At 47.4% G+C, this 15,205-nt stretch overlaps 1 protein-coding gene across 1 annotated transcript in view; it reads left to right on the plus strand.

Moving 5' to 3' along the window:
• The first annotated feature begins 2,251 nt into the window (after positions 1 to 2,251).
• BCR (BCR activator of RhoGEF and GTPase) overlaps positions 2,252 to 15,205 on the plus strand; it is a 79,280-nt gene continuing 66,326 nt past the window's right edge. The window contains exon 1 of the mRNA XM_069871405.1: positions 2,252 to 3,908. Within this exon, the coding sequence (XP_069727506.1) occupies positions 2,399 to 3,908 (1,510 nt within the window). The 5' untranslated portion in view covers positions 2,252 to 2,398. The remainder of the gene's footprint in view (positions 3,909 to 15,205) is intronic.

Below are 15,205 nucleotides of genomic sequence, written 5' to 3' on the forward strand. Positions count from 1 at the left end.
CCCACGCGAGTGCCTTTGTGCAGAAGTACCGCGATAGATGAAGAGGGTGCAGTTATTAGATAGTATTGTCCGCTGGCAGTTCAGTGTGCATGCAGAAATCCCTCCTCTGACTCATCACAGTTATTACTGCCTCTGCAAGGGCACAAATGTCAGAAGAGGGAGCCCAGAGAGAATAAACTCAAGACACAGAAATTCACAACTGTGAGACGTCAGTAAAGTAATGTGTGAATTCTGAATGTATCCCTGTGATGCCACGTACCTGTCATTGTTATAACCATGCCAGTACAGTCTGAAACTTCCTATTACTGGAAATCTGTGGCATGTTGGGTGTCATTGTTCAAACTGGCACTAAGGCAAGCAAACAGTAAACAGTTTCAGTGACGAAAAGCCAGTTTATTTTATTTCTGTGAAAGATTGAGATGTCTTGAAATATTTATAAAGGAATTTAGTAAACATATAGGTTTTATTTATGATTCAGATTATAATCTATTTTCCACATAGGTCAGCCAATGCCTGTTATGTGTTAAAAGCTGAGGAAACAAGTGCAGGAAAAGAGGTTAAAGCCAGGAAACAAAACCCAAAAGGGATGAGCAGTGCAAACCTGAATACACGATTAGCCACTTGAAATATGTCTGCACATATCAGAAAATATTTTGTTTGACACCTAAAAAAGCATGAAGAGAAAAACTTTAATGGATGATGAACCATTCCATGTTTCAAAGGTAAGAGAGGTGCTGCTGTAGAGCTGTGCTTTTCATGCTCAGGGGATTTTATTGCTCCCACTGGGGCTATGTCCCACTGTTTTCTAGTAACTCGTACCAGAAAAGATGCACTCCGACACAAACAGGAAAGAAGCAGGTTTGGGAAGATACAAGGCATGCATATCTCATTTTTTTCTGTCATCCAAACAAACATGATGGAACTTCAGGTGTTTGTTGCTATTTTTTGAGAGGATGAATTACTCCATGGAAAGGACATAGGGCTCAAGCGAGCTCTTGTGCTGTGGTTTCAGGAGTGATGCTCAGCAGCCAGACTTTGGTTTCAATCATGCCCCGCTTCACCTGGAGCTGAGGGTTGGAAATCTGAGCTGTTGTGGCTGGGATAACATACAGTACACAAGCGAGCCCAATGCATGAACCAAAAGCACACTTTATTGGTAATATCAGAGCAATGCTGGAGGACTGATTCCCACCTTGGACATCCAGCTTGTTGTTTGCTGGTGAAAAAGAAGGGGTTGAGGGGATGACGAGCCTGCTAGTGAACAGCACCTCCATCAGTGAGGGAACACTGGCACGGAGCTGGGCCAGTGCCTGGAGTAGAGCGGTGCTACTGCCTGTAGATAGATGAGGGTGGGGATGTATGGACAGCAGCAGACACCTCCTCGTGCACACAGGGACACCCGGGTCGGGCTCAGCTCTGTGTGTGCGGGGACTCTCAGGGTCGGGCTCAGCTCTGCGGGTGTGGGGATGCCCGGGTCAGGCACAGCTCTGTGTGTGCGGGGATGCCCGGGTCAGGCACAGCTCTGTGTGTGCGGGGATGCCCGGGTCGGGCTCAGCTCTGTGTGTGCGGGGATGCCCGGGTCAGGCACAGCTCTGTGTGTGCGGGGATGCCCGGGTCAGGCACAGCTCTGTGTGTGCGGGGATGCTCAGGGTCGGGCACAGCTCTGTGTGTGCGGGGATGCCCGGGTCAGGCACAGCTCTGTGTGTGCGGGGATGCCCGGGTCGGGCTCAGCTCTGTGTGTGCGGGGATGCCACAACCAGCGCTGCCAGCGGCGGAACGAGGCGAGGTCGCAGCTGCCGCCTTTGTCCCTCGGTGCCCCGGCTCGCTGCCCCTTTAAGAGGCCCCGCGGCTCGCTCTCCTCCCCTTCCGCAGCGGCGCGGGGCCGGGGCGATGGGCAGCGCCGGGCGGCAGCTCCCGCGGGGGCTGCGGGGGCTCCGGTAGCGGCGGGGCTCGGGCAGGGCAGGGCTCCGGGAGCGTGTGCGCCCCGAGCGCAGCACAATAGCCGGGAGGAGGAGACAGGGAAAGGGGCAGGGGGGAAGGAGGAGAGAGAAAGGGAAAGCGCGACTCGGGGGCTGCCGAGGGGAGCGAGGACCCGGAGCGGCGGCGGGGTCGATATTCACCTTCCCTGCCCCGCCCGAGCCCGCTCCTTTGTCCGGCGGCCTGCGGGAGCTCCGCGATCGCCGGGGATCGGCCGTGCCGGGGGGAGCCCGAGGAGCCGGAGCAGAGAGCGCTCCCGCATCGCCGCTCGCCTCCCGCCTCCCTGCATGGACCCGGGGGGAGGCGCCGCGAGCTGACCCCGCCGGAGCTGCTGCCGCATGTGAGATCCGGTTGGTTTGTTCTCTCCACCTCTCTCTCTCCAGCCTCCTTCCCGTGTTCTCCACTCGCTCCTGTATGCAAAATGGTGGACCCTGTGGGGTTTGTGGAGGCTTGGAAAGCACAGTTTGCAGACTCTGAGCCTCCTAAAATGGAGCTGAAATCTGTGGGAGACATTGAACAGGAGCTGGAGATGTGCAAGGCGTCTATCCGGAGACTGGAGATGGAGGTCAACAAGGAGAGGTTCCGCATGATTTACCTGCAGACCCTTCTGGCAAAGGAGAAAAAAAGCTATGATAGACAGCGATGGGGCTTTAAACGTGTTTCTCAGTTGCCTGAAGGGGGTGCAGAGCAGCAGATCCAAGACCTGCATCATCACCAATCTGCTGACCAAGACGAATATGAAAAAAGCAAGTCACACCACGGGGAGGAAAAGTTCAAACCCAGGATACCCTCTCTGCGGAAGCTGTCTACTCAGAGTGATGGGTCGGACCTGTCGCCTTCAGACAGCCCCCACCACGGAGACGGGGAGCAGGAGAGGTGTAAGTACTACGGTGACGAGAAACTGAAGAGAGTTGTAGAAGATATGGAGAATCGCTGTGATGCAGATGGCTCTCCTTCAAAACAGAGAGTGGCTTCCACTCGCAGGCTGGTGGGATCTGCTGAGAAGGAGGGATCATTTGAACCTAAGGAGAGAGGGAACAGCACCAGTGTGGCAGCCCTAAGGTCCAATTTTGAGAGGATTAAAAAGGTTAATTCGCATTCTTCTGGAGATAACAAGAATGTTGTTGAAAAGCCCTTTTATGTGAACATGGAGTATCATCATGAGAAGGGTTTAGTAAAGGTCAACGATAAAGATGTTTCCGATAAAATAAGCTCCCTCGGTAGCCAAGCCATGCAAATGGAGCGCAAAAAGTCTTTGCACTCCCTCCCTTCTAACATGGCACCCAGCTTCAGCGAATTCCAGAGACCTGCTTACAGGGGAAGGTCCTCGGAGAGCAGCTTTGGCTATGATGGAGAATATGAGGATGCTGAACTGAACCCCAGGTTTCTCAAAGATAACCTGATTAATGCCAATGGCAGCAACCGCTCGCCTTGGCAGCCCATGGACTTTCAACCCTATCAGAGTATCTATGTTGGTGGAATGATGGGGGAAGGAGAAGGGAAAGGGCCTGTTCTGCGAAATCAGGGCACAACTGACCAGGAAAAACATCTCACTTGGCCCAGGAGATCTTATTCCCCCAGGAGTTTTGAAGACATTGGAGGAGGATATACTCCTGATTGTAGCTCTAATGAGAACCTCACCTCCAGCGAGGAAGACTTCTCTTCAGGGCAGTCCAGCCATGTCTCCCCCAGCCCCACCACATACCGCATGTATCGGGATAAGAGCCGATCTCCCTCCCAGAACTCTCAACAGTCCTTTGACAGCAGCAGTCCACCGACCCCCCAGTCTCAGAAACGGCACAGGCAGCAGCAGGTTATTGTGTCTGAGGCCACTATCGTGGGTGTGCGGAAAACGGGACAGATCTGGCCAAGTGATGGAGATCTGCCTTCTGGGAGATGTCACCAGGACAGCTGCTTCCATGGGGATACAGGTGCGTGCTAGCTTTTTCTTTAGTCTTTTAAACATATGGAGCAGGAAACAGCGTCATAGAAATTAATGGGAAAGGTTTTCTGGGTGACCCGCCTTGAATCACTCCTAGGGAAACACTTTTAGTGTGGGGAAGTCTCTGTTTAGTCATTGTCCTGGTTTAGGAAGGTCCTGCAGAAGTATACACCAGACTGCATTTAGGAATACAGACTGGATTCCCAGAAGGGCTGATTCAGGCTTCCCTGGAGAAGCTCAATTGAGTCCCCTGTTAATCTCTTCTTAAAGTGTCAGTGGGCACACTGAGGTAAAAAGCAGCCGCAACTGTTCAGTATTCACCACCAGATCATCTCCTCCTTGCACTGAGGAGCTGAACTCTCTCTCAGAGGTGGTAACGTACCAGCGTGCTACAACCTGAGGGCTTTGCTGGAGCTTTACCAGTAACGATGCTGCTCCCGCAGTCTTGTTTTTTCCTGTCTGTATTAATTAGAGTGCTAGTTTCTCGTTCTGCCTCATGTCATCCTTCAGTTATTGCTGATTGGAGGTGATGATTGTGCAACCCTGTTCTTGAAGCTTTAGCTATCACCAGGTGAAGGAAGAACTTGGAATAGCAGGAAGCCCTGAGGGAGAGCTGTTCATTTAATTCCAGCAGAATCAAAATATTTGTTTGGGGAAGAATGGGCAATGTTTGAGCTCGTTGTTATGTCAGGTGTGCAGGCACACAGGTGTGTCTCTGGGGTCGCAGTGGGTTTCCAGTTGGTGGAAGAGGCAGACGGTGAACTGAGATTCAGACAGATTCAGGTGCCTGCATACATTTGATAAATTTCTTTAGCAAGGCACATAATATAAACAGTGTCTTGTGCCAGCGCCAGACGTGTGCTATGCAGTTAGTGAAAATCAAATCCGGGAATGAAAATAAAGAACAGTGTGATTATTTTGATAGACGTCTATCATTCTAAATCTGTGAGTTGTCTTATGGAGTTTGTTACGCCTTAGTGAGGGGCTAACATGTTATTTGTTAGTGTGACTGGACTCCTGAGGCAGCAGGTGAAGGGGAGGCCTCTGGGAGGTGTCACTTTCTCAGGTTGTGTCAGTTCGGTGTGCTCTCGGAAGAGTAACTGTGCTGGAAGGAGATGCCTGACTTTACTTTCCTTGCTCCTTGTTTTTTGCCAGCAATACTTCTGGGAGGGAACTTCAGAGGAAGAGCTCTTCCCTGTCCCATTGCTACCCTCACACCCCACTGTGGTGTTGTTGGAAGGCTGTGCGGTGGCAGTGGATGCTCCCTGTACGTGAAACCTCATCACCTTGTCCTCACAATAGCTTCTCTATCAGATCCCATGGACGTACGTGTTTTCTGCCTGGACTGCTGCATTCTTGTTCAAGCTAACACATATGTTTGTGTCTTTCGGGTAGTACTTGCAAAGAGCAGGGGAGAGGCCGGATCCTGTGTAGCTTTAAACTGAGCTGCAGCCGTCTGTCTCTGCTCTTGTTTACTGATGCTCTTTAGATGACTGGGAAGCCTCCTGGCAGTTGCAGTTTTTGCAATAAGAAACAAAGGGCCAAAGTAGCAAAGGTTGATAAAGCTTGAGGATAAATTCAGCTTTCAGAAAGGCAATAAGTAGTTTTTATTTACCATAATATAGCTGGGTGCAGTGATTAAAAGATTGTGCTGCTGATAAGTCAGAACAGTTACAGTTATTGGCTGCACTGGAAAGCTTTGAGTCTTGTTCCTGAGGATGACCACACAATTGCGGGCAAGGACAGAATGTAACTGATCCACCTTCTGCTTTCCTCGGCATAGGGGGTAACATGGCATGCTTAGTGGGAACCTTCACCAGATGGCTCATCATGACTGTCTTGCACATTAGCTGGTGGCAACTTAACCAAAAAGGCTTATGCCTTCAGGAGAACTGTGTTTCTGATCAATTCCTACTGAGCATCATTTATATGAATTTACTTTCTTTCCTGATTAGGAAGAATTTTGATCTGAAAACAACTGGCCGAACCTCTTTTTTGTAAAACAACCAAAAGGCCCAAGAGATCCCAGTGTGATTAGTGGGCTGGCTACAGTTCCCAGCTATCCTGCTCAGATGCAGGCTGTTCTCTGTCACCATGTGGTATGGAAGCACTTCACAGATCCAACCAGTTTTTTTGTGCACCTGTGGTTCAGTCACTGGTTCTGCCAGGCTTCCCTGAAGTTTTGCCTGAACAGAGAGTGCAAGTGTGTATCACAGCAGGGTCTGGCCAGCCTTAATGTTAATTAGCATTAAGTTGGATTTGTTCAATAGAATTTGGCTTCTTTGTGCATTGAGATTTTTGTGTGCTTGCTGGCTTTGCTTTTGGTGGCTCTGGCCATCATAATGCTGGATGCAGTGTGGCCAGGTGCGATGGGATCATCTGCCATCTCAGTGCATCTCGAGCTTGGCAAGCAGGCACATGCTGTTTTGTTCAAATTCCTTCTCAGGTTCAGAACTGAGTGATAATTTCCTGCTCTTGCATTACAAAAAAGGACAAGGAGCAGGCCACCTAACTCAAGAGAATGGGATCCAAGCCAAAATTTGAATCTGGGTTCTTGGAGATGTTTTGTCAAAAGTCTTAAATCAGCCCAAGGAGCTTTCAGCGTTTTCCAAGGAGCAGAACAAGTCCTGCTGTCAGGCTGTGCCTTACGCTGGGTCAAGAATGAGGTTTACATTTTCTCCGACTCTTGTTTAGTTCATTTTGTTGTTCCTTTTAAAACGTGTTTTAATCCTTTGCTGCGATGAGTGTATTTCCTAGGAGCACCGATGACAAGATGCTGTTTAAATGCCGCCCCTCCCCTGCTTCCTGGCGATTTAGTGGCTTTTCAGATTATCAAGCTGCTTGGGCTACAACTCCCCTCTTCTTAGTCTGGGGAGTGGAGAGCTCGCTCTCATTCCCTACCAGATCTTTCTTTCCTTCCAGCTGAATTTAGTGCAATCTATGGAGCTTCTGCTTTGTGTTCCTGATGTCTGTAGTGGACTCCGCAGTCCTGTTTGATTTGTTCATTGCTATCCTTTACCTTGGGCCTAATGTAAGTAATGGCATACAGATAGTTTTTATTTTTGCTTTTCTTAGGATCACCCTAGATCATGGAATTTCTTCCACCCCAATGTTCAAAGCACCTGCCTTTGAAATAGGAGTGTACACCAACCCAGATAGCAGTTACCTGATACCAGGAAGCCCTGGAGAGCTCTGATTCCGCTTGATCTGTCTGTGTGAAGCTCATTTTTGTGGTCCACAACAAAGCTAATGTACAGAGAAAGCTGAGAGTCTACTGATTTGTGGGATTAATTGCTCTACCACCTTTCAAAGGTCTAATCTCTCTGGTTTGGCTATTTAGATAAAATACCCAATGCTGTGTTCAGTCTCTCCTTCATTTGATTTTCACTGCCATCAGAAAGGTTCACAGGGGCACAGATAGAGAAGTGACTTGGGTGGAATGGGCAGTAGGCATCCTGAGTAACAGCCTTGGGATGGAGAAAGTAAGGTATAACTAGAAAATTTGCTGAACTTTCCAAGTGTGTGTTGAACAATGCTTATTTGAGCACTGGGCAGCACACAATAGCTACTGATGCTGGCTCCTAAATGAAGGATGAGGGGAGGACAATTTGTAATCCAAGTTTGACTTTGCAGGCTGTCTGAAGGATGGGCCAGAAAGGAGACAGAAGGCTGTGAGAAGGTTTGGGCCCTATTTACAGTCTGGAAGCAGGTCTCTATCCTCCAGTTCTAGCCCGTTTAGCAGTTCTCTCGAGTGCCTGCCCTCTCTCCCCAGCCTCTTGGGGATAAACGGTTGTCTTGCAGAGGCAAAGGGGACCTGTATTTCAGCTTCAAGGAATTTTGGAGGTCAGTCCTTAAAGGTTAATGAGGTGAGGCTTGGCAAGCTGTTTAAGGACAATTGCATAGTTTCAAGTACCATACGGAAGCATGTTGCCGTTCATGAGCATTCAGACTGTTTGTTGGAGGCACAGCTTATCTAGAGCTTGCTTTTCCCAAGAGAAACCAAGACTAACAGGTCTTTTGACTGTCTCCTCTTTGATTTTTTTCTGCCCGGTCAGATAAGCATGGAAAGAACAATAAGGACCTGATCCTGTTCTTTCCTTGCTGAAATATCACTGACTTTAGTAATCACTTGCTGGCACACATAGGAAAAGAAGTGGTGTTCTGGTAAAGGTTGGATGGGAGCTTTGCTGTGGAGGTAGAGCAGTAGACTGTGAGTGACAACAGAGCTGGTGGCTTGGATTAGTTTGGGTGAAGTGCGTGTGAATGCAGCGCTTCCAGAACAGCAATGTGAGTGTCTGAAGTTACAAAGCAGGTTTTGGCCAGTTAACAGATAACAAGGTGGATTGTTTTCCTGATCATATCTTTAAATTACATGTGATGTGAAAGTAACCATAAACTAAGTAAATCCTTGAATGTCGGACTGTCGTACTGCTGTTGCAGTTCTACAGATCCCAAACTTCCCTAAATTTCTTTTGAGTTGAAATGTGTGTGTTTTAAACAGCAAAATGGTTCCACATAGGAGCACTGTGGTATATTTCTGCCACAAGATCTGGCTGCAGTTTTCAAATCTTCCTGTTACTAAAATAACAAAAGTGTGTCTCCCTTTTGTCTTCTTCCCAGCTGCCAAAAGGGTATTTCTCAGACCCTTTCTTAACCAGGTTACGGCTGGTGTAGTAATCAGATTATTGCAAATGTAATTGGAATCTGTTTCAGAGAAATCTCTGCCCAAGCGTGGCAGCTGGAGCTGAGTTGGTTGCTCATGGCTACATGAGTACACGAAGAGTGTGTGTATGTGTGTGTGAGAAGCTACAGTGATTGCCCTGAAGGAAGAGTGAATTAGTAAAGTTCAGTCTGCTGGTTTTACTACTGAATTGTGCCTGTTGTAAATACAGGCCCATTGCCTAGTTATTTTATTACTTGTAGTCATTTCACCAGTCCTTGTTGCTTCTGGGTGCTTTTTTGTATTTTGTGGAGAAAGGAATTTCTTTTCTAGGGAGAATAAATCCACCACAACTTTCCTTCTTTTAAAAATAATATATATAGGAAAACATGCTCTTTAGGAGCTCCTGTGCAGGTTGTGTCTCACTCTGAAGCATCCAAAAGCCCCCAGTCGCTTGCAGACTGGTCAGTGACCACAGGACAGTAACAGCTGTAGCAGGCTGCCCTGGGTCGCACAGCATTACCTGCAAGACAAGGAGCAGCTCTTGCAGTAGCTACTCAATAGTCAGCAACTCGGCAACTCCACTGTGCTTGTGACCTGTCCTTGATGTGTGGAGAAGTGCCCTGTGCAGCCTCGGCTCACTGTGTCTATTTATTCTTCTTAAGGACTTTAGAGTGTTCTACACTCCACACTGAAATGCAGCTACTTCTCTGATGGGATCTGCGCCAGCGATTATGTTATCAGCAGTTACACACTGCCTTGGCTGTAAAGCCAGGTAAGGAGTGCCCATTCTGAACTCGCATATGGGTGAGGCTGGAGCAGGCTCTAGTTATTAGGCTAGGTTAAAAAAACAGTCAGCCCCCTCAAAAGGCACAAAACCCTAGCAAACCCCTCAGTCACCTACAGTTACATCAATGTGTTCTTTTAAAATGGGCCAGCAGCTTCCTACAATAATCTGTTCTGAAGACAAATGCCTCATTCCCTGGAGCATCAGGCTTCCGGCATGTTCAAGCTGCTAAATAGTGATGTGATAGCTCTGTTGTCGCTGGGGAGGTGTGACATACGAGCACAGAGCGCTCTGTCTGCTGCAGACGACAATCACACAGCACAGTATGGTGTTGCCCAGGAAGACGGTAATGGTCTGTCGGCCTGGCTGTGCTCCGGGCTTCCTCGGTGTGAGCCAAGCACAGAAAAGCATGTTTCTGTGTCTGTTCGCATCCAGCTGCCTAGGTTCATCGTAGTCTTCATTTTCCTGCAAACTTAGCTCTGCTCCTGAAGCTTTTTTGCAATGATCAGCACTGATGTTGTCATACAGAGCTTCAGAAAACAATCTGCTGTGAAAGGGAGTTGATCACTGTTGGAAGGCCTCTGTGTGTTCCTCCATACTTGCCCTTCACCTCTTCTGCAGGCTGTTCCCTTTCTTCGAATCCTGGGTTGAACGTTGGTGTGTCAGTGTTCCCTTCCCTGGTGTCTTCTGTCCTTCTTGCTTTGCATTCTCCTGAGGTGGTCATTGGACCTCACAGTCTGATAGGGATGGAATCACTGTTACTGCTCTAAGAGAGCACAGCAGTGCCTCAATCTATTTTAGAGTTTCTCTTCCCTTTTGGAGAAGTGTGTTAGCCATCCATATGCATCTGCTGTGCCTCCTGGATGGGTGCTGTAGAAATGCTAACGCAGCTTGGAAAGCAATTGTACTTTGTTTAGTGCCCCTCTGCTGTTTTAGGGGGCAAAAAGGCAAGAAAAAGTGATAACAGTGTGTTTACATCAGAGATGCTTTTTTCAGTTTGTCCAGCCCTCTGAGGTAGGACTCTGTCAAAATGAATTTTGGTTAGGTAGGATTTTCTAGTATGCATGGAGAGAAAAATATTGTGATTTGAAACTCTATGTGACAACAGAAGGGAAGACTCCTTCCTTTTGGCTGAATGATTGTCTGCAACAAACTGAAGGTCTGTTGCATGTAGTGTGATCTCAGCTGACTGTGACTGACCCGTCAGGTTTGTGTTCAGCAAACAGGCCCTGACCTTGGCTACCCCAGATTTATTCAGGCTTGAGCACTGACCTATCCGTAATGTGCTGTGGTCTCGTTGGCTGGTCATGCTAAAATACATACTAATGGGATCTGAGCTCTGCTGTGTTCTGTGCTCAGTGTGTAAATGTAATAGAATTCTACTGCAGCTGAAGGGCTCCGCGTCTCTCCAGCCAGTGCCTGTTCTCCATTTCAGAACTGGTCTGACATGTCAGCATCCCCACTTAAATCAAGGAAGGAGACTGGATCATCTGTTATGTCAGTGCATGCTGAACATGTGTGTGCAGAAGGGAAATTGAAAGAGGAAGAATTTTTGAACTCCAGTTTTCTATTCCTTATGCAGGTGTTTCACTGGTTTCAATTAAGATGCAAATCTGCTCTGATGAAGACACAAGCACCCTCAGAAAGTTGCACCTGAACTTTGTAACCGGCCGGTTCTTGTGACTGTATCAACAGCTGGTCATGGAAACACCCTGCTGCTAGAGCTGCGTTTCCCATTAATTGACGCTGCTGCGTCGGGCTGATGCACGTCGCAAACCAGCTTGCTTCGTGGCTTTTGCTGGCAGTTGTGTTGTGGTTGTGTTTTTTCCTTTGTAACGAACCAGTAATTTGCAAGTTCTTTTCAAACACATGTAAAGAGTGAAATGAGAACTTTAAGAGAAAAACAGCCTTGGGTTTATAACAAGCTTTTATCTCATGTAGTGACTTGCATAAACTCATTTCGAAGTGTTTTAACGAGGAAGTACACAGCTCAATCTCTTAAGATGCTGAAGCTCAGGCTTCTATCTGCACTTTGGTGAGCCCTAGTGTTCTGGAATTGTTTAGGGCATTCCTCCTGGACCACACATTTTTTTAGCTGGGAAATGAGTTAACTCCCTTTATCTGTACCTGTTTAGAAAGGAGTTTATACCCATATGTACCTCTTAAGGGAAAATACTACAAACAAATTAAACCAAAGCACGACAAACCCCTCAATTCTGTTGATGGAGGCCTGCCCTTCCACCAGCTTCCACATTTCATTACTTTCTTCCACTGCTACTTTTGCTTCCTTAATTCTCTGTTTCTGTTAACTCATTCAGGTTTCCCTCTAAATAATTTTCAAACCCTGGGTTGCATTTGCCTGCCTGTGGCTGTGATTGGTTCTGCTGAAGTGTTAGTCTCTGGTTTGTCCACTTTCAACTATTCTTTTTTTTCTGTAGTAGTTTAAAATCTTCAGCAAGGGCTGCCCTGTCTTACACCATGTATTGTGTGTCTCCTGGTATTTTCATTTTATGCCCCTTGAGGCCAAGTCTTGATTTGAGGCGTCTTTGGTGATAACGCTTTCTGCTACGACACGCTGTCCTGCACTTGTGCCAGCAACTGTTCACTTGCAGGCTCATGTTGAGAACTGGGGCTGGGAATTTAGCTGGGAGGTTTTTTTTTGGTTTGTTGTTGAGTTTTTTTTTTCCCAAGCCAAAACCAAACAAAAGCCACAAAAATACCCAAAGGACAGGCCTCCTCCAACCATGGATCACATCCATCCTCCCCACACATTTGTGCTGGAGCAGCAGCTGAATGGTTGTGTTGGAGGGAAGAGAGTTTAATGCCCCGAAAGACAGCGTATGCTCAAATGCCCAGTCTGGTGGGATGGTGAGGTTGTGAATTCAAATAACAGTAGGAATGGGAATGCTGAGAAGTCCTGTTTAACTTGAGCTATGTCATGTTTGATTAGGCAGCTGCTTTGGGATTTCAGGAAGAGGTCTGGGGTGTCCTTGGAGCAGAGCACCTCTGCCCCAGGCAGATGCCTTCTTTCTGCTGTTGAGGGCAGGGGAAAGGCAGCCTAAGGTCTCGCTGGTGTTTGAAACAGAATGAATCTAAGTAGAGTGCTAGGATTGGAAGTGAGGGCAAAGATACGCTGACAGTCAGTATTGCCTGTGAGACAGATCAGGCGATGTCCTAGTCCTTGTGACTGACTCCTGTTTCAGGTGCCTGGGCAAGTATTTCATGGTTTTAAATGTTAAATCAGTGAATACGTTGACTGTTTATGGCCAGGAGAAAATGGAAAACAAGATACAATTGTTCCTTTTTACTAGGACTGAAAAGTCTCTAATTTCTGCTAAAAGATTGTGTAGGTCATCAGTCATCTGAGAGAAGGGCTCTGGATGTCAGGTCAGCACAGCTTTCAGAGGAGAGTGGATCACCTTGAGTAACTTGTGTTTTGCTTCTAGGAGTGCATGTGCGAGTGTTCATGGGCTAAGAAATCATATTAGTTTCAGTGATGTAATTGGTGTAACGAGACATCTGCACTGTTACATCTCACAACTACTGTTGGGCCTGCTACCCTTGTGTGTTCTGAAATAGAAAGTATTGTCCTGGCCCAATGGTGCCTGAGACTTGGGTCAAATAGCATGATTTGCTGAAAAAGCAAATTTTGCTTTACTTGACTCCCAGATAAGGCTTCTATTTTTACACGTGAGTGCTGGTTCTGCACAGATCTGTGAGCTCCTCTGGCTTAACCCCGCTGAATTCCTGCCTGCATAGCAGCCAGGTGCCACAGTGCTGGCTTCCAGCCTCTTTTGCTTTTTCTGTTCTCCTTCAGTCCACAAACATGGAAAAACTGCCCCACCCTGCTGACTCACTATGCCCAGAGCACTCCCTGTATTCCTCAAATAGGATTAATATCTGAGGCAGCTTGAACAGCTCAGCGGAGAAGGGTCTGGTTCTTTCCTGCCAGACCTTTTTTTAAAATATATGTTTCTTCTTTCAGGCCCGAATCTTCTCTGCATGCTCTGCCCGGCCTCAGTGCCGAGGAGGTTTCCTTATCTTGTGTTTGGCTGAAGGGCTTTTGCAACAAACACAATTGTTGGGGAAATCAGCTAGTATGTAGTGTAGTGAATAAACCCCTTCTAATGGGTTTATTCTGATACTGTGTTTGGTATTCCAGTGGATTTAACTGTGTCTTTTAATATGTCCTTGAAGATGGTTCAGGTGAAACTTGCTGCTGTCAGGTTCTGTCCTGTCTGTGCGCACACCATGTGGGTCAGGGAGGTAGCAGTGCTGGGGGCATGGGGAGGGGAAAACCAGTGCTGTCTACAGCTTGGTCTCGGATAGTGCTTGGACAGTCTCGTTTCTCTGCGAGGGCCTGTAAGATTTTATTTCTCTGCTGCAAGGACAAACTTGTTCCCTTCCCCACCTTACAGAGCAGGCACTTGTCCGATGCTTGGCCCAGGGGCAGCTGTGCTCTGTATGTGTCCCTTAAGCTTGTTTTGCCTTGAGATCAAAGGACTGTATGAAGGCAAATGTCAATTATTAATTCTTGGGTTTAAAAATACACAAAGTGACACACTTTTCCCCTTTGACTGAAGTAAACAGCAGTCTCTGTCTTCCCGTCAGTGCACTGTGCAGCCCTGCTGTAACGTCCCAGGTTTGGAGCTCTTGCAAACAAGCACATCCTGCAAAGGACTTGATTTGGCAGTGAAGGAGTCAGGAGAACGCCTGGAAAAGAACAGCCTTGAGTGCACAGCCCTTTGGAATGTAGCAGGTCCTCGATAAAGCAAAAATTGGGTGCGTGAATATTTTTCAGAGAAGCAAGCCTGTAGAAAGAGATGGTGTTTGAGAAGTTGGGAGTCCTGTCTGTAGAAAATCTTGGGGTATAAGTATAATGAAGCATAGCTTTAATTATATGAAAAGCTGCGCGAAACTTGTGAGTAGGGTCCGTTATTTACTTTTAAAAGGATAACGTCATTTTAACATTACAGAGTACTCTTTTGGAGATTGGCTTAAAAAAATGCATGTAAGGATTCTACGTTTGTCTGGAGAGTGAGGAGGAGGAGGAGACTCAATCTAAGATGCTCTGCACAAAAGAGAAAGAATGGACACCGTTGAAACTGGATTTGTCCTTCCAAATCTCCTCTTGCACTGTTGTAATGGTATGGGCTTGTCTGCTTTTGGGATCTGCAGGTGAGTCAGAAACATGGATGAGTTAGACTGTCAATAGCCTGTTCATCCAGGGAAACTGAGGCTCTGATAACTCCAAGTGAAGTGTCCAAGATCAGCTGCAGATGGTAGGTCTGGGATTTTGGCCCTAAACTGTTTCAATTGACTTACTAACCAGTCAGCTCCTGCCAGAACACTACTCCCACTAAGTTTAAAGCCTTCCAGGTAGGTCTCATTAATGTTGTCTTGTAGGACCAGTGAGAGAAGCTGGTGTACTGGCTCAGCAGAGGAACACAGCTGCATTGGGACTGTGGTCACCAGCGAAGACTCCTGTTTTGAGCTGGTGTTGGTAGAATTCCTGCAGTGGAAGGGAGAGCTTGATTTCTGTGTGGGGAAATTGCCTTTGTCTTCACAGTTTTTCTCCCTTTTGCCCAGCTGCAAATCTGAGCTGTCAGATACCAAGCCCAAGTCTGTCTCCTGACCCTTTGCTATGATTTTAGTTGCTTTTTTCTTGACCACTGAGATATGTTCATTTTTTCAGTTCCATCAAGTAAGATTACTTCTGCCCAGTGCCTGGGAGCAGAAATGAGTCTTCCTCAGGAGTAGCTGCGGTCATCTTGGAGCTGACTTCCCTCTTTGTTGGTAGAGTTTTTGGCTGTGGTGTTTTTCTCCCTTCTCAGTGTCC

The sequence above is a fragment of the Phaenicophaeus curvirostris genome, chromosome 17 (genome assembly GCF_032191515.1).
Source record: "Phaenicophaeus curvirostris isolate KB17595 chromosome 17, BPBGC_Pcur_1.0, whole genome shotgun sequence".
Lineage (NCBI taxonomy): Eukaryota > Metazoa > Chordata > Aves > Cuculiformes > Cuculidae > Phaenicophaeus > Phaenicophaeus curvirostris.